The 20,380-nt window shown below is 38.0% G+C and overlaps 1 protein-coding gene across 1 annotated transcript in view; it reads right to left on the bottom strand.

The window, feature by feature from the left end:
• LOC124788665 (meiosis-specific with OB domain-containing protein) overlaps nucleotides 1–16,626 on the bottom strand; it is a 230,305-nt gene extending 213,679 nt beyond the window's left edge. The window contains exons 1-3 of the mRNA XM_047255941.1: nucleotides 16,506–16,626; nucleotides 16,273–16,407; nucleotides 16,069–16,141 (exon numbers count right to left, since the gene is read on the bottom strand). Coding sequence (XP_047111897.1) covers nucleotides 16,069–16,141; nucleotides 16,273–16,407; nucleotides 16,506–16,626 — 329 coding nt within the window. The remainder of the gene's footprint in view (nucleotides 1–16,068; nucleotides 16,142–16,272; nucleotides 16,408–16,505) is intronic.
• Nucleotides 16,627–20,380: the final 3,754 nt, after the last annotated feature.

Raw genomic sequence — 20,380 nt, 5'->3', positions numbered from 1 at the left:
GTAGTGAAATGTGAAAACAGACTGAAGTTGGCGTGAAGTCACAATGAGATCAAATGACAAATAAACACATTTGTAACATGGGTTGCAGGTCTTTGGGTGGATAAGTGTCAAAAGGGAGACTGCAGAAGTGACTAGATTAGATGAAATTAGTACAGGTGAACTGGAATAGAGAGAGGAATGACTGGGGGGGTGGGGAGGTGTTGTTAGGATGAGATATAAGTTCATGTGTCACAGGAAAGGTGCGGGAAATAATACGCTGAAATATGGGAGGATGACACAGGGAGAATGATCAATATGAAGCTATAGGATTAATGATATCGGTGGGTCTAACATGGGACATAAGATGATGCACAAACAATCAGTTTGGTATTGTAGCTGCTTATTGTGCACGGCTGAGATAGTTGACACAGTGTGGTTCATAACTAGAATGTGCAATGCGTTTTGTATGGTGATAAGAGTAACACAGGAAAGAAGAGAGAGGACAGGCACTGAGTAGCAATGCATTAGAAAATGGTAACAAAGGAAAACAGCTCTGGTTTAGGATGGAAGAAAAGGCATCAGGCAAAATTCAAACAATCAAAAATCCAGGATGGGATGTAACAATATAATGAAAAGGGTAGTTGCTACTCACCATATAGTGGTGATGCTGAGCCGCAGAATGGCACAACAAAAAGACTGTCAGAAAGTTAGCTTTCGGCCAACAAGGCCTTTGTCAAAAACAGACAACACAACCACCGTCTCTGGAAGCTGGAGTCAGACTGCAAGCAGCAGGGCATGAGGGCAGAGGCAACCGGATGGTAGTAAGGAGGAGGCCAGGGCGAGGGGAGGGGAGAGGTTGATGGGGGGGGGGGGGGGGGGGAGGGAGGAATAGGTGTTCCCACCAACACCAGCATTTCTGAATTATGCAGGTGGGAACTCTCTCTGCAATACAGCCTACATTCCCATAACCTTTGTGGCCTCAACCTTCATTAGTCATTGTTCTTACCCCTGTAGCTTCTTCCCTGTTTCCATTCCAGCACTACACAGCTCTCAATTTCACCAACACACTCAGTCTTTTTACTAACTGTGATCATATCTTCACTAGCTTTATAATGTGTGCCATTTGTGACATAAACATGCAATCCACCAAACGTTAAGGTACCAATAGTTTTACAGTAGCAACTTGCACATGCTTTGTACTTCAATGTCTCTACAGCTATACTATATAAGGCACACCACAGTGCTGCTCAAAGACTGTAATTCAATTCAAGCTGCTGTACTTCATTTTTAATAAACTGTTTATTTTGATAACAAACAGATAATACTGTAATCCCATCTACTAGTAGTCCCCACCAGCACCACTGCAATGTGTGCTCAGTCAGCAACCATCTATACCCCTTCCAGCTCTGCAATGACTCATCATACAGCACTGCCAAGATGAGGCTGATAACACTGTCAGAACAACTCAGCTAGGCACTCTTTGGTGCTACCACTAAGGGGAACTGTCTTGCTCATGTCACCAACTATGTTGCACAGTCCATCGCTGTCCAAGCTGTTCCCTTTCCTCCACCCCCAACTAACACTATCTGATCATCTTCCATGGATTTCTTACACAAACACTCTAAATCTGAATCACATGATTCAGCCGAGCATTGGGCTTGAAAATGTTGGTGTCCTGATACTCTTCCTGCAATTTCTCTTGTAACTGAGAGCCTACACTTCTACCAATACTGCCGCCTAGCAGCAGTACTGTCATCTCCTTAAAATTAGTGGTATTCATTGACTTCCTAATCATGGGCAGAGTCTCCCCTTTTCTGCAAACCCCCTCCCCCCCCCCATCTCCCTCATTGTCTAACCTCCTGACTGCACCTTGCTGCCCCACTCTTTCACCCCCCACCCCTATCCTACTATCCCTCCCTCTCCCTGCCCCAGCCTCCTCCTTACCCCCAGCCAGTTGTCTTCCCCATAATGCCCCGCTGCTCACAGTGTGGCTCCTGCTGCCTGGACTGTGTGTGTGTGTGTGTGTGTGTGTGTGTGTGTGTGTGTGTGTGTGTGTGTGTGTGTGTGTGAGAGAGAGAGAGAGAGAGAGAGTTGCATTTGCGTGTGTGTGTGTGTGTGTGTGCATGTGCGTATGTTGTCTATTTTTGACAAAGGCATTGTTGGGCAAATGCTAACTTCTGACAGTCTTTTTGTTGTGCCTTTCTGCAACACAGCATCTCTGGGCTCATGCACGGAGTTAATATGAACCCAACTGACAAGCTTACAGGATGTTCAGTGATCTAACATCATGAGCTCATAGTCTATAACGGCTTCCCTATGAATTACACATATATTCTCTTTGAAATTCTACAACTAGAATTTAGAATTAAAAATAAACCTATGAATCATTCAGTAAATTAGGACTGTAGTATATGGGCCATATGCTGACTGCCTTGCTTCCAGCACAATGTCTTCACTCTGTGGGTTGCTTACCCTTCGCCCAAAGGCCAGAGACTATTTACAAATACTACCAGGGTATCATGCACTGTGGACGCAATACTGTGTACAAACAGTTGGTTCACTCACTGTTTGTTACAGGTTCCACCAGGGGACATCACCCACACTTCCAAAAAGTGCACCCATCAGAAAGCTGACAGCACTGTTATCAAGGGAACAAGTATGTCACATAGTCATGAACATAGTTCCACCTGCCAGATACTTAAGGCGAAGCACAACCTGCAGTGGCAGCACTCAACTGCTTATTCAGTCCCGGGCCAGGAGCCAGCTACACTCATAGCCCACAGCCCAGGCTGAGACCAGCCTGGATGCTCTACTCTACACCACACCACCTCCGCACTGCTCTGCAGCAGTCCACACCACACGCCCTCCTGGAAGCCGCTCTACAGCCACTCAGGATGAGGTTTCCCTCAGAACTGGTATTACGACAGTGAACTTTGTTTCTGTTATTCTCAATGCTCACAAACAATCTTTTAGTTGCAATCTGTACCAAACTTTACTGTGAACATATGCCATGAGTAAAGCATTCTTAAGTTCAGCCTGGGAATCATCAGTTACTACAGAGTGCATCACCCACAGTGAGTCTTAACAGCGATGAGGTGGGTAAAACAAGGATTTAACAAGGGTGGCAGGAATCTCACAATTAAAGAAACAGATGACACACATATATCAATAAAGATCCCAAACACATTCATACCAGACACTGCCAGGAGAATAATGACTAGGCTTTGAATTGGTTGATAGGCAAGTGCTTAAGCTAACCCTAATCTTGCAAGAACTCATATTGACCAATTCCAAACAAATAAAAACAACTTACAGGCCTCAGAAGTAGATATCAATTGGCTTTTACTGGATGAGGTTTCCTGTGTGAATTTCTGGGTATCCAGATGGATAATAAATGAATAAGACAAGCAAAATGCTCAGTTCTGTCTGTTTTACACTCGGAAACCTCTCTCCCTCTCTATGTTGACCTGCAGACAGGATCAGTTGCATACTTTTACACTTACACTCAGTTCTATCCTGTGCCATAATCTTCTGGAATATTGCAACTAAAGTAAAAAAAGTATTTATCCTACACAAGTGTGTAACAGCAATATCATGTAAAGTTGGTAACCAAAACTCTTGAAGAAGCCTCTTCAGGTACCTAAGGATTCTTACATGTATTTTCAAAACATATACTACTGGTAAATAACAACAGTGAATTTACAATGAACTCAGCAATTCATAATGACAATACTATGAGTTGAAATAATTTACATACATATAATTTACAGTTGTCAATGTGTAACTCAACTCGTACCACATACCTGACACTTCTATTTCACAATGTGTGAGTGAATGAATGAATGACGATCAAAATATGTTATATTACTAATGCAACAGATCTGGGGCAAAGTCAATGCACTACTGTTTATCTGTTCCCTACTATACAAAATTTTTAAATTGGCTTTTCAGAATGGTAACTTCCAATAAAGTGAAAGACCATACAATTTGTATTTAGAGACTTTTATCATGGACCTGTAGTGCTTACTGATCATGGAATACCTACTGCTCAACAAACAACCTTACCTCTTTCACTTCCTTCAGTAGCTTGCACAGTTAATTCACATAACTGTCTGGTAGCTATTTGCTAGATGACACATTATACAGTAAACATTATCCACTGTCTCACATACACACCAATAATTTCATCATATTGTCGGGAGAGGAGCCTCACGATGGTGTAAGAGTGGGAAATGTGCAACAGACTCTGCCCACGATTAGGAAAGCTATGAATACCACTAATTTTAAGGAGATGACGCTACTGCTGCTAGGCAGCAGTCATGGTAGAATTGTAGGCTCTCAGTTACAAGAGAAATCAGAGGAAGAGTATCAGGTCACCAATGTTTTCAAGCCCAGTGCTGGGCTGAATCATGTGATTGAGGTTTAGGGTGTTTGTGTAAAAAATCCATGGAAGATGATCAGATAATGTTAGTTGAGGGTGGGGGGAAGGGAAAAGCTTGGACAGCAATGGAGTGTGCAACATAGGTGGTGACCTGAGCAAGACAGTTCCCCGTACTGGTAGCACCAAAGTGTGCCTAGCTCAGCTGTTCTGACAGTGTTATCAGCCTCATCTTGGCAATGCCCTATGGTGAGTTAATGGAGAGCTGGAATGGTATAGATGGTTGCTGACTCAGTACACATTGCACTGGTGCTGGTGGGGACTATCAGTAGGTGGGTCTACGGTCAGCACCTCAAAAGGACTGAGATGGAGAGGTTAATGGAGCTAATTAGTGAGTATAGCAGGTTGGTATGGGGCCAGATGGCCAAATACCTGTCATAGTGTGAAGGACCAGACCCTTTTGTGTGTAGGACTACACCTTTTTTAGGACTAATCATGAGAACAGTTTCCCTTCCCTTAAAAGTGTTTCAATCTGTTTAGAGATTTCTTCGCTGCGTACACAGAAGATAGACTGCACCATACCAGAGTACACACTCACCAGTTACAGGATTATCAGAGAGGGAAGGAAATCATAAGGACAAACACAACCAAAATTTGCTCAGAATTATATTCTTCATCAAACAAGGATTTTATTAAAAATTAAGTACACCAGTTTGAAGTTGAATTGAAGTCTTTGAAGAGCACAGTGGTACGCCTTATAGAGCACAGCTCTAGAGAAACTGAAGTACAACATATAGTGCTATCATCACAAGTACGTGCAAGTTGCTACTGTAGGGCTACTGGTACCTTAAAGGATGGGGGATTATGTATGTATGTCACAAATGGCTCACATTTTAAAGCTAGTGAAGATCTGATCACAATTAGTGATGGCTAGGTTGGGGAGTAAAGGGACCAAACTCCAGGGTTAACAGTCCAGACACAAATAGTGTAGATACAGGTTTGGAATTGGCAGCTGTTGAATTAACAAAGCTAGAAATCCACGAAAAAGTTAATCATTCTGTGCTTGTACCACTCACCTAGTGGTACTATGTACTTTCTTCAACTAATTAACTGAAGTACAAGCTCAGCCCTCAAATGAATTTAGTAATAACTTTCTAAATATGTGAAAATATATGGCTTGGCACAAATTATAAAAACTGATACTAGGCTATCAAAAAGTTCATTGTCAGTCTTAGACCATGTATTGACAAACATTGACAGGGAAAATTGTAAAGTATTTATATAGGAGCTTGGCCTTTCTGATGATTACTGTTAGATAATAAAGCTAAGGATATGTCTGGTAAAATGCACAAAACTACAGGCCCATAAAAGGAGTGTCTCGGAACACACAATACGTATTTTTTCTAGGGCACTGGCAAATCAAATCAGGGATCAACTGTTTATGACAAAATAATGCATAATGCAGAAAATAAAAAAAAAAAAAACATGAAACTGGAAACAAGTATAATAACATGCAAATGGAAGACCAAACAGAAAATCCTCAGGAAGTGGCAAGTTTTGTAAATGACCATGAGCTTGAAGGCAATAAGACAATACAGAATTTAAAAAGATAAAGAAGTCAGCAGGAACAAATAATGTTCCAGTCTCTGCTCTGAAGGAGTGCATAGGCAGTGTACAAACCCATTAACAAACGTAATAAATGAGTCCTTTACTTCATGTATTTTTTTCTTAGTTCTCTAGGCATGCACCAACTGTTACCTTATTAAAGAAAGGTAATGCAAAGAGTATAGGCTCAGCACTGTCAGTATTCTAAAAATGATTACATTAATAATGAAAGATAGATTAATGAGTCAACTGAAAAAATATTAAATAAAGGTTTGTTTCTGAAGTAGAAGCATAATAGTGGCCATTACACAGTTCACAAAATTGGTGGTTGATGTTCTTAACAAAAATGCCTATGTTACAGGCATATTCTTAGTCTTTGTATCTGTATTTTATTCGTCTCATGACATACATTTTACAGATCATCTGATCGTATTGTACAAGAGAGATATCACTTCTTTGCTTTTGGTGTACACAGTTACACAATTTTCTAACACTAATTTTACCAGCACATCTTTATGTTTAACACAATAATATTATTAAATTGTTTTTCTCGTAATATACCAATACATAAAACGCAGTAGGTGAATATGGATTGGGGCTAAGAAATGCAAGAGGAAGCCGCCTGGTAGAATTTTGCACAGAGCATAACTTAATCATAGCTTGGTTCAAGAATCATGAAAGAAGGTTGTATACATGGAAGAACCCTGGCGGTACTAGAAGGTTTCAGATAGATTATATAATGGTAAGACAGAGATTTAGGAACCAGATTTTAAATTGTAAGACATTTCCAGGGGCAGATGTGGACTCTGACCACAATCTATTGGTTATGAACTGTAGATTAAAACTGAAGAAACTGCAAAAAGGTGGGAATTTAAGGAGATGGGATCTGGATAAACTGAAAGAACCAGAGGTTGTACAGAGTTTCAGGGAGAGCATAAGGGAACAATTGACAGGAATGGGGGAAAGAAATACAGTAGAAGAAGAATGGGTAGCTCTGAGGAATGAAATAGTGAAGGCAGCAGAGGATCAAGTTGGTAAAAAGACGAGGGCTAGTAGAAATCCTTGGATAACAGAAGAGATACTGAATTTAATTGATGAAAGGAGAAAATACAAAAATGCAGTAAGTGAAGCAGGCAAAAAGGATTACAAATGTCTCAAAAATGAAATCGACAGGAAGTGCAAAATGGCTAAGCAGGGATGGCTAAACGACAAATGTAAGGAGGCTTATCTCACGAGAGGTAAGATAGATACTGCTTACAGGAAAATTAAAGAGACCTTTGGAGAAAAGAGAACCACTTGCATGAATATCAAAAGCTCAGATGGAAACCCAGTTCTAAGCAAAGATGGAAAGCAGAAAGGTGGAAGGAGTATATAGAGGGTCTATACAGGGGCGATGTTCTTGAGGACAATATTATGGAAATGGAAGAGGGGGTAGATGAAGATAAAATGGGAGATATGATACTGCGTGAAAAGTTTGACTGAGCACTGAAAGACCTAAGTCGAAACAAGACCCCGGGAGTAGATAACATTCCATTAGAACTACTGACAGCCTTGGGAGAGCCAGTCCTGACAAAACTCTACCATCTGGTGAGCAAGATGTATGAGACAGGCGAAATTCCTTCAGACTTCAAGAAGAATATAATGATTCCAATCCCAAAGAAAGCAGGTGTTGACAGATGTGAAAATTACCGAACTATCAGTTTAATAAGTCACAGCTGCAAAATACTAATGCAAATTCTGTACAGACGAATGGAAAAACTGGTAGAAGCTGACCTCGGGGAAGGTCAGTTTGGATTCTGTAGGATTGTTGGAACACGTGAGGCAATACTGACCCTATGACTTATCTTAGGAAATAGATTAAGGAAAGGCAAACCTACGTTTCTAGCATTTGTAGACTAAGATAAAGCTTTTGACAATGTTGACAGGAATACTCTCTTTCAAATTCTGAAGGTGGCAGGGGTAAAATACAGGGAGCGAAAGGCTATTTACAATTTGTACAGAAACCAGATGGCAGTTATAAGAGTCGAGGGACATGAAAGGGAAGCAGTGGTTGGGAAGGGAGTGAGACAGGGTTGTAGCCTCTCCCCGATGTTATTCAATCTGTATATTGAGCAAGCAGTAAAGGAAACAAAAGAAAAGTTCGGAGTAGGTATTAAAATCCATGGAAAAGAAATAAAAACTTTGAGATTTGCCGATGACATTGTAATTCTGTCAGAGACAGCAAAGGAATTGGAAGAGCAGTTGAACGGAATGGACAGTGTCTTGAAAGGAGGGCATAAGATGAACATCAACAAAAGCAAAACGAGGATAATGTAATGTAGTCGAATTAAGTCAGGTGATGCTGAGGGAATTAGATTAGGAAATGAGACACTTAAAGTAGTGAAGGAGTTTTGCTATTTGGGGAGCAAAATAACTGATGATGGTCGAAGTAGAGAGGATATAAAATGTAGACTGGCAATGGCAAGGAAAGCGTTTCTGAAGAAGAGAAATTTGTTAACATCGAGTATAGATTTAAGAGAAAGGAAGTCTTTTCTGGAAGTATTTTATGGAGTGTAGCCTTGTATGGAAGTGAAATATGGACGATAAATAGTTTAGACAAGAAGAGAATAGAAGCTATTGAAATGTGGTGCTACAGAAGAATGCTGAAGATCAGATGGGTAGATCACATAACTAATGAGGAGGTATTAAATAGGATTGGGGAGAAGAGGAGTTTGTGGCACAACTTGACTAGAAGAAGGGATCAGTTGGTAGGACATGTTCTGAGGCATCAAGGGATCACCAATTTAGTACTGGAGGGCAGTGTGGAGGGTAAAAATCATAGAGGGAGACCAAGAGATGAATACACTATGCAGATTCAGAAGGATGTAGGCTGCAGTAGGTACTGGGAGATGAAGAAGCTTGCACAGGATAGAGTAGCATGGAGAACTGCATCAAACCAGTCTCAGGACTGAAGACCACAACAACAACAACCAATACATAGTATCTAAATTTTCCAGGCCTTATTTCATAGGTACAATATTATACATAACATTATGATATCAAATTCTCACATTGTTAAAACGATCATCTCATCACTCATGAATTCCTCAGCTTCGAGTAACAGCATTTTTCCACCAGGAGATCCTGTAGTTTTTGCTTCAGTGAACTCATCTCCATGCTCAGTACATCTCTACCCTTGAGTTTATTGTAGACTTCAAATTCCCATGTACATTTGTGTCTGTTGGGAGAGTGCTAAGTGATGTGGGGGAAGCATGAAATTTTCTTTCAGTGTTGTACATATGTTTGAAATGGTTTTCTTCGGTTAACTCAGAAGTACTGTGTCTTGTCCAACGCTTTCAACCCTGTTGACTATACAACTCTGCCAAACAAAACTAGAAGCAATAGGGGTAAGAGGAATAGCAAGTGAATGGTTCCAGTCTTAGCTGGAAAACAGAGTCAAACACATTCACATGTATGCTCATGATAAATTTTTAATAAAACAATTGTTGGAAAAATGGTTTTTCTGGGGTAGAATGGCGCAACTCTGTACTTAATGTATATAAATGACTTTACACACAGCATAAGACATGGAGAAAAAGTTATCAGCACCGATTACAGCAACATCACACTCACTGATAACTCCTAATAGAGAAAGTAAATGAAACTGTCCAGGATTTTTCCAACTGGACAGTATGTAATAAATTAACAAAGAACCTAAATAAACTAAATAGCATACATTTCAGTAAAAAAGGAAGAACAACTCAGTCATATTAAGCACAGACAATAAAACTTAGATTGTGTTACAAAACATTTTTGGAATGAATAAAAAGGTTTTTGGTATGAATATTGATTGTCAGTTAATATGGAATGAACACACAAAGACACTGGCAAAAAGAATGTCATCAGCACATTATGCTCTTCAAGTCCTACCATCAAATTTGTAACAGCCAATGTCTTGTGGTGATGCATGATTCCTTTTACCACTCAATTTTTAACTAAATAATTCTTTTCTGGAGAGCAGAGGCTCAAATCATGGACATAATTTTCAACTTTTAGAACTGCACCATAAGAATAACTGAAAGTAGTGATTGGGGTTCATTGTAAAGAACTATTTTAAAAATTTGTATCCTTACTGTACCAAGTCAGCATATGTACCAATCTGTTGTGCATATCAGTATTTCACAAACAGCTCTGTAGACCGTTTATTATTTATTTATCCACAGGCCATTTAGCACAACAATATCAGACATGCAAGATACACTGTAGAAATTATATATACGGGATGAATCACCTAAAAGTTGCACTGCAAATATTGTGGAAATGTAAAGTGCTATTGTATCCAGTTTTCATAGAATGAGTTGGTAGTCAGAGGCTCGCAGTGTTAGTCCTTAATCTTAATTGAAATAATACTTCGAAAGTGTATTTTTTTGTGCAAACATAAACATTTTTAAATGGAACAATGCCTACTGTCATTAACAACCTAAAAGTTGGGTAAATTAGAATGTCAGTGGTGTTTGTTGCAGGATTCCAGTGCAAGTCATTTATGAGATAGCGTATTGTAAAAAGTTTCCATAGCAACACTTGTTTGTGCCATTTAACTTACGAAGTAGCTAGGTACAATGTTGTTATGTTTGCTTACAGTGTGGTTGTGCATTTCGTAAGTACAATGTGAATTGCTAGTCAGTTACTGTGTGACTGTCGAAGCAGTAGGTCATGAGTGGATGATGGGATTTAACAAAGCTGACATGCTCATTGTGTGTGGAGAGTGTAGGAAGACTGCAGTTTGTTCTTGTACGGTACATGTGGCATATATCTCAAGAGATGTCAACCATCTTAATAAAACAATTGTTGGAAAAATGGTTTTTCTGGGGTAGAATGGCGCAACTCTGTACTTAATGTATATAAATGACTTTACACACAGCATAAGACATGGAGAAAAAGTTATCAGCACCGATTACAGCAACATCACACTCACTGATAACTCCTAATAGAGAAAGTAAATGAAACTGTCCAGGATTTTTCCAACTGGACAGTATGTAATAAATTAACAAAGAACCTAAATAAACTAAATAGCATACATTTCAGTAAAAAAGGAAGAACAACTCAGTCATATTAAGCACAGACAATAAAACTTAGATTGTGTTACAAAACATTTTTGGAATGAATAAAAAGGTTTTTGGTATGAATATTGATTGTCAGTTAATATGGAATGAACACACAAAGACACTGGCAAAAAGAATGTCATCAGCACATTATGCTCTTCAAGTCCTACCATCAAATTTGTAACAGCCAATGTCTTGTGGTGATGCATGATTCCTTTTACCACTCAATTTTTAACTAAATAATTCTTTTCTGGAGAGCAGAGGCTCAAATCATGGACATAATTTTCAACTTTTAGAACTGCACCATAAGAATAACTGAAAGTAGTGATTGGGGTTCATTGTAAAGAACTATTTTAAAAATTTGTATCCTTACTGTACCAAGTCAGCATATGTACCAATCTGTTGTGCATATCAGTATTTCACAAACAGCTCTGTAGACCGTTTATTATTTATTTATCCACAGGCCATTTAGCACAACAATATCAGACATGCAAGATACACTGTAGAAATTATATATACGGGATGAATCACCTAAAAGTTGCACTGCAAATATTGTGGAAATGGAAAGTGCTATTGTATCCAGTTTTCATAGAATGAGTTGGTAGTCAGAGGCTCGCAGTGTTAGTCCTTAATCTTAATTGAAATAATACTTCGAAAGTGTATTTTTTTTGTGCAAACATAAACATTTTTAAATGGAACAATGCCTACTGTCATTAACAACCTAAAAGTTGGGTAAATTAGAATGTCAGTGGTGTTTGCTGCAGGATTCCAGTGCAAGTCATTTATGAGATAGCGTATTGTAAAAAGTTTCCATAGCAACACTTGTTTGTGCCATTTAACTTACGAAGTAGCTAGGTACAATGTTGTTATGTTTGCTTACAGTGTGGTTGTACATTTCTTAAGTACAATGCGAATTGCTAGTCAGTTACTGTGTGACTGTCGAAGCAGTAGGTCATGAGTGGATGATGGGATTTAACAAAGCTGACATGCTCATTGTGTGTGGAGAGTGTAGGAAGACTGCAGTTTGTTCTTGTACGGTACATGTGGCATATATCTCAAGAGATGTCAACCATCTTGACAATTATTTATCAACCTCTTCAACCAATTATGTGAAAATTGAAGTGTAACACCTAGCCAATGTAGCATAAGGAAACAGATGTGACAGAAGAGTGGGAAATTAATGTTCTAGTTGCTGTTGCAGTTGATCTGCATGTTAGCTCCATGCAAGTGCATGAGGAAGTGGTGTGAGTCACGCAAGTGTCCTACGCATTCTCCATCCACATAGGTTCCATCGCTATCACATCTCTCTCCATCAAGAGCTGCATGGAAATGATTACAAGAATTGTGTTAACTTCTGTACATGAGTATTAAGACAGGATATTCCAGATGTATCATATATATTGTTTAGTGATGAAGCCACATTTACCAAACATGGCCAGGTAAACCACCAAAACATGCACTATTGGTCTATTGGCTTTTTTGGATGGAACATCAGTGCCCATGGAGTTCAAATTAGTGGTCTGGGATAGCAAACCATCAGCTCATTGGCCCATTTTTCATAGACAGAACACTGAATGTGCACAAGTTTCACAGCCTCCCTAACAGATGATCTTTCAAGGATGCTAGAAAACGTTCCTCTGCAGACTAGGAGAAGCTTGTGGTACCTACATGATGGCTTTCCAGTCCATAATGCACAAAGTACTACAGCATGTCTTCATGAATTGTTTCCAAAATGTTGGGATGGACATAGAGAATCTGTACTTTGGCTGACCTGTTCCCCAGACTGATGCCTGTAGACTTTCTGTAGGGAAAGCTAAAAGATTCTACCCACAAGGACATACCAACTACGTCCAATGATATACAATGATGTATTACTGCAAAATGCTTGGACATTTCCACTGAAATGCTAGTAAATGTGCAGCAGCGTTCCATACCATACTGGAAGCATGTGTTGTTTGAACACAACTTGTGATGGTCAATTGTCTTATTACTGGTCACAGTTCACTTTAATAGTGTATCCACTGGTGTTGCTCTTTAGTGTGCTATCACAGGTATTGAACAGGTGTCAGTATGGGAACTTTTCAAAATACAATATCTCATAAACAACTCACATAGAATCCTGCAACAAACACCACTGACATTCTAATTTACACTACTTTGAGTCTGTTAATGCCAACAGGCATTGCTCCAAGGACACAGGAATTGTTCAATTTAAAAAGTGTATGTTTACATAAAAAAAAACACTTTCTAAATATTATTACAATCTGCTGATTGGCTAACAATACAGGTTCCTGACTACCAACCCACTGTGGAAAAACTGTGCATGAATAGCACTTTCCATTCCCGCAGTAATTGCAGAGCACGTTTTAAATGATTCACTATATATGTTAACAAAGTAGGATAGAATTAGATGAGAATAGGCACAGGGCAGGAAGTCAGCCACAGCCTAATCAAAGGAACCATCCCAGCATTCACCTTAGAAACTTGGGGAAACCATAGAAAACCCAAGTCAGGATGGCCATATAGGGAATAAACGCTGGTTCTCCTGAATGCAAGTCCAGCACATTAAGACCAGTGTAGCCATCTCGCTCGGTACATGATTGGAAGGGGAATCACATGTTCGTAGTCCTGGGACAAGAGCCAATTCAGACTTGTATTTATCAAGGAAAAATAAACAACAAACTCAAAAAGGCATTTTCTATCAGGAAGTAAAATTGTTTAATGAACAGCCCAAGAATATGACAAAATGAAAATACATCTATTTAAAAAGGCACCTAAAACATACTTCATAAACAATGCATACTACACAATTAAAGATTACTTACAGGACTCAGATTCTGGTTAATAACAAAATAGGACAACTACAACACCCTCTGTATTAGAATGCAGAATCAAAATATACTACTTTTATAAGAAAATGATGTGCTAATGATATGTAGTGCATGATACTAATGTCTTATTCTCCTGCAATCAGCATTTCATTCATAAAGGGGATGTTGGCTTACTAGTTTCCTAGATGGTCTGAAGGAAGGATGTGGCGATTTGCTTGGGGTATAATAGGATGTTTATGGACTTTTAGTCAAATTTATGAATGAAATGAAGGGACTGCATGGGGTATAGCACATATTTGTGGTCCTGGAGCCACCAGCGGATGCGTATAATGTGTGCAGTGATGGTGTGGGGAGATGGTATCAGACAGTGGAACTATCTTTTTAATTTTTTTTATACATTATAAGTTATTTTGGACAAATTGTTTATAATCTAAACCATATTGTACAATAAGGACCTACTAAATGAGGTAGTGCAGGTGTCAAAACACTGACCTCATATTCAAGAGGCTGTAGTTTGCTCTGTTCAACCATCCTGTTTAGTTTTTCTGTGGGTTTCTTAAACCATTTCAGGCAGATACCAGTATGATACCTTCAGCAGTACCCACAACTGGCCCCTGTAATATCTTTATAAAAACATCCTTATATATTCTATGTATGTATATCTTTGAATTGTTTATTACTATTGTATTATGATGACACTGTATTATGATGAAACATGTTCAGTATTACGATGAAACATGTGCAGGCGTTAAAAAGAACAGCTTTTAGTGTAACAGGAGAACGAAGTATCATAATATTGTTTTCCTGTTATGAATGTTGGATATGACACAGTAGTGGAAAGCGTGAAAAATCTTCTTGTTGAACAAAGTTAGATGGTTCGAGATTTCTGCTGGGATCAGTTGACAGGTTTGTCTTCATAGCATGTTTTTGATAGTATGGATGAAGCATGAGGTGCCAGCGAGAGAGAGGGGGCGCAAGCGGGCAAGGAGAAGTGGCTCTCTACATGCAGAAGGGTTGGAAGCATAACAACTAGCGAGTGGGTGGCTTTGGTGTGGCTGCTGGGAGGAGGGGAGTATGTGTGTGTGAAGGCAGGCACATGCTCACACTTTTGCTAGTTCGGAGGAAGAAGACAGCACGCAATGGTAGCTGTCTTGTGTAGAATGATGGTATGTCGCTTTTGGAACTTCTGAAACTTTTGGTCATTGAAAACGAGGGCACTGATTTCAGTTTTACCCAATGAAGGATCTTATTCTAGAACCTTGTAGACCTGTGTTGTGAAGCTAAGTTGATTTGGTTTGGTGGAAATAAGGCACGAACAGTAACCTGCTGTATTGGTCGAAAAGGACCTGTTATTCTGGTAGTCAGCTTGAGAAGTGTGGTATGAGTTGTACGAAGGCACGACCAGTACAAGGATTGGGTAGATTTTAAGTAATTTTAAGTAAGGTTAGTCTGTACATGGTACTTTGATAAAAGGTTGTCTTTTCTGTTATTGTAACATATCATTGTGAATGGTTATATAATACATTGGAATTTTTCTTGTTTGAGGACTGTGAGATGATCCCTGAATGAATGAATAAACACATAAATAAATCAGACTGGTATACAACTTTTGCATATGTAACAAATGGAAAACCAGCTCCATGAAATACTTGACCTATACTTTGAGTATGCGAAACTCAGAGTATAGGAAACTAAGTTCTTCACAGTTTAATCCATCACTACCCAAACAGTATATTTCAGGTGTTCCTACGAATGTGCAAAATTGCACTGCCATTCCCTCATGCTGAAATTAGGTGAAATTATAAGCTATCCTTAGCAAATCTTCCAGGAAGTGTGGAACTGCATGTCAAGTAGACATTTTAAAGAGATCTCAATTCAGCCTCATGAATTATACCATTTCAATCTTGCTTTCTAAGTTATTTAGCCATCATCTCCCTTTCATATTTTAGTTTCTGAGGTAGTCAGTACCTGAGGAAACACCTGCATTTACAAAATAATAATTCCTCCAGTCTCAGCCTCTGGCAATGTTTGGTTCACATATACAAATTAGACAAGCAAATGCTTTGAATCAGATTCTATATTACTGTGGTAACACAATAAAAACTGAGTATCTGTAGGAGCAGTTATTTAAGCCTGAAGTTAACTAGACATAATTTAAGAAAACAATGACTAAAATGATTGGTAATTATCATACCTTGTCACAGTAGGACTAAATTTCTCATCTTGATCTGGCTTACGGTGTGTAACCCTGGCATTGCTGATTTCAACTATGGAAAATAAGTCAAAGGTGCTAGTTAAGTAACAAAAACACACAATGGTTGAACTATGGTATGTTACACAAATATTTTCATAAATAAGCGGATAATTACAAATTGTTAAGTACTTAGTGATCACATACCAACATCACCAATGTTGTAGTTCTCCATTTCTGTCTCAATGAAATGTAATGACCCCCAACAGTTAACATTTATAAAATCGTATGGTGAATCTCTTATTGTGAAACTGCACACGCCTCTTTCTTCTGAAGAACCGACTGTATGATTTAAGTAAACAAAAAAGGTACTACATTAATCATGCCATTTCACTACAAGTGATGACAACAGATAAATATTCTGAAAATGAACAGGCTACCTCGACTTTGTATTTTTCTTGGATTCTGCTTCGCTATTATTATTCCAACTACAAAGTAATTACTTGTCCCGGGTCCTAAGGCTTCAATTGGTAATCTTTTAATGCCAGCACCTGATGCCATCTTATAACTGTTTAAAAGCAATAAGCGATCTTTTCATTATTTGGTGTTGGTGTTACACTGCAGTAAGTCAGATAGATAAAAGACATCATTCACTCCACACTATTGCTAACTTAAAAATTACGAGTAAAGGCGTACTGTACAGTAAATAAAAAGGAGTTTCTGTAACAGTCATCATTTAAATTAGTTATTGTCAGTGACTGGCAATTATTTGTACATCACAAAGTTTTCAATGCATATAAATTACTATTACTAAAGGATGTAATATCAATATCTGTAAACTTGATTTCACACCCTCCTTAAACTACTGATCAGCGTCATCGTGATGGTAATTTGGCGTCTACAGTGGCCTATATGTTAGACCATTTACTTTGTCAAACGAATAACGAGTTCTAAATGGATGAATCAGTGCAACTCAAGCAAACTATCTGCATACAAACTGATAATTATGCAACAAAAATTATGTATTTTTCTGATCAAGTACCAGCATATTACAGGTATCTCACACAAAAACTGAAAAACGAGCATGAGTCTTGCCTTAAACTGACAATGAAGGTCCAAAACAATTGTAAATATAGTTTTTTAAGAAATGAAAGTAGCTACAAATATAAATGATGGTATCATATTCAATTTACCACAGCTAAAAACAGTTCTTGATATTTCTGGTTCGTTTTCTTTTAAACTCCGTTGCGAGTAATTTGGCAACGAAGTTACAACTCTATTTATCTACCGTCGATAATGCCTTACAAATATTTTATTTTCGAACATCAGTTTGAATTTAGCGCTTACGCCACCTTAGCACTACGTTGATCTCTCGCTTCCAATAACGACTAATACGGTTATCGATAGGATGTTTTGAGTAATAACGAACGGTAGCCTAACATACGAAAGAATGCAACTGATAACTGGCATAACCGTTTCAAAATTTTCAATAACGGTAACGAAGATCTTCGACGTAAATTCGTAGAATTTCACTAAGTAATTCCGTTTCAGCATATCCCTTGGAGTTTAAAAAGCAAATATTCATACTGTGTAAGAATATAACTTGCGGAATTCAATTCGGGATTTTCCCAAGTCATAGACGCAAGGTTACTGTGCACTTATCGTCTATAAATGAGTAAATGTAATGTTAATTCATGTTGTGTTAGAGGGTATGCCTTCAGCAGTACACAAGTACACACTTGCGTCTCGTATATGATATGCATATGATATGTTAGTACAAATATTTTTTGTGCTGTATCATTTTTGTTTTGTTTTCGGTGTTCTTTGGGCAGCGTGCAGTGGTTGCAGTTCGCTAGGAGACGCTATACGACACAACAAGTACGATATGGATCTTCAAAACCCGCGCTAACTGCCTCAGAGTAGGCAATGCTAAGCTTCACCATTGAAGATATAATCTAACAATAATTATAAAAAATATCTGCATATCATTTTAGTGTTAATAGTGTTACCCATTGTGTTTTATTGTATTGTTTTGATGCAAATAATAATAATATCGTACAATTTGCACATATGGTATTAGACAGGTCAGCATATATTTTTACAAGTAATTTTTACAACTATATTGTTACAATTTTAATTGTTTCTTGAAAGTTTTGTCCTATATTACAAGAAGGTAATAGCCATTATATTGTACTTTCACTTCTTCATACTTGAAGGAAGCATACACCACAGTCAGGTCTAAGTAGTAGTAGTAGTAGCTTTATTCATCCAAAGATCTCTTTTTACAAGGACATAGGACATGTCAAAGTATTTATAAGTTTAGATCAATTTAAAATAAGCTAATTCGTTTACACATATATTTACAGACTTCTAGTTAGAGACAATCATTAGATTTACTCCTGGTATACAATACTTTTTTACACATAACTTATTAAATAATGTAATGTCACACTGAGCACTCGTACCTCATTATCAGTCACCCCTATATTAATGTATATTAGTTGTGATAAATGTTTTACTAAATGCTTAGATCTATTTGAAGTATGTGTTATCTCTACTCTTTGTACCCAATCTGCTAGATATGATCGAAACCAGTCATTAGCTATACCTCTTATTCCTAATACTTCTAATTCATTTAATAGAATCTTGTGGTCACTTGAATCAAACGCCTTAGAAAGATCTTTACCATGAGCATCAAGTACAACTTTTTGAATTCTACTATGGTTGACTCTGTATTTTTGCCACTTCAGAAAGCAAACTGTGATTTGCTTAAAAGATTGTATTTATTCAGTAACTCATTACTCTGTCTTTCATAATTGCTTCTATAATTTCTGAGAGTCCTGACAACAGGGAAATGGACTGTCTTCTGCATTACCTTTCTTAAACTAAGGATTGGATTGGATTGTTTTGGGGGAAGAGACCAAACAGCGAGGTCATCGGTCTCATCAGATTAAGGAAGGACGGGAAAGGAAGTCGGCCGTGCCCTTTCAAAGGAACCATTCCAGCATTTGCCTGGAGCGATTTAGGGAAATCACGGAAAACCTAAATCAGGACGATCAGACACGGTATTGAACCGTTGTCCTACCGAATGCGAGTCCAGTGTGCTAACCACTGCGCCACCTTGCTTGGTTTAAACGAAGGTATAACTCTTGCCTGTTTTAACTACTCTGGATATATCCCTGATGTGAAGGATTCATTTATTATATTTGTTAAGGGGCCTTGTATAATCCATATGCATTGTTTGATTACACACATTGGTACTTCATCTAAGCCACCTGACTGTCTATTTTTTAGAATTATTAAGAAATTTGTTAACATTTATTACTTTCTTGAAAAAAATCATTTACAATGTAAAAGTTTTGTTCCAAAAGAATTTTTTTTAAATTTATATGTGAAAATTCTTGTGATTTCTGGTTTTCAATTTCCACTATTGGGTTATTATGCATCCATATCCCAGCATGCATGACACTTTTTTGGTAACAAGTTGTTCTGGACTGAAAGGTCAGACTGCTGCCTTCTTTCATAGTTATGAATGTGTTCATTTAGTATTAATGGACCATCTTTGCTTAATAGATAGGTTTTAACAAATGATATACTACTCCAGATGTAAGAAGATGGCATTGGCATAATGCCAAGTTTCTTGATATGTTGCCTACATGATTCATTAAATCTCAAATTGCATATTATACATGTTGCCTTATTTTGCATTTTAAAAATATCTCTGCTGCAGGGTGAGTTCCCCTAGAATATGATCCCAAACTGTAGTATGGAGTGAAAGTAAGAATAATATACTTGTGTAAAGACAAATTTTGTGACTGATTTGCTGAGTACCCTTAGAATATAACACAAAGTTGACAATTTATTTGAAATATAATGGACATGTGTTTCATTTAAGATTTTCTTCGAGCCATATACCAAGAAACTCAATAGAGCTCGCGCTGGAGAGCTCTTGGTTGTTTAGCAAACCAGAGACTTCTCGTTTTTGAGATGATATCTGAAACTAACATAGCTTGTTTTTAGTACATTTATGATGAGATTGTTCTCGTTGAACAATTCTCTCAGTAATGACATGAATGGTTTAATCTTCTGATCATGGTCAGCTTTGTCTGTGCCTGTTACCAAAACACTTGTGTCATCTGCAAATAGTGTAATGCACCCTGAAGTAAGCTTCTTGTTTATGTCATCAATATATAACAGAAACAGCATGGGTCCCAAGATTGAGCCTTGTGGTACTCCATATCCAACAGGCATTTTTTTAGTAGAGTGCACAGTAGACTGCTGAACATTAGCATTCTTTTTTCCAAATTTCATTTCA

Source organism: Schistocerca piceifrons, chromosome 3 (assembly GCF_021461385.2).
Source record: "Schistocerca piceifrons isolate TAMUIC-IGC-003096 chromosome 3, iqSchPice1.1, whole genome shotgun sequence".
NCBI lineage: Eukaryota > Metazoa > Arthropoda > Insecta > Orthoptera > Acrididae > Schistocerca > Schistocerca piceifrons.
This window is presented reverse-complemented; position numbering and strand designations above follow the sequence as displayed.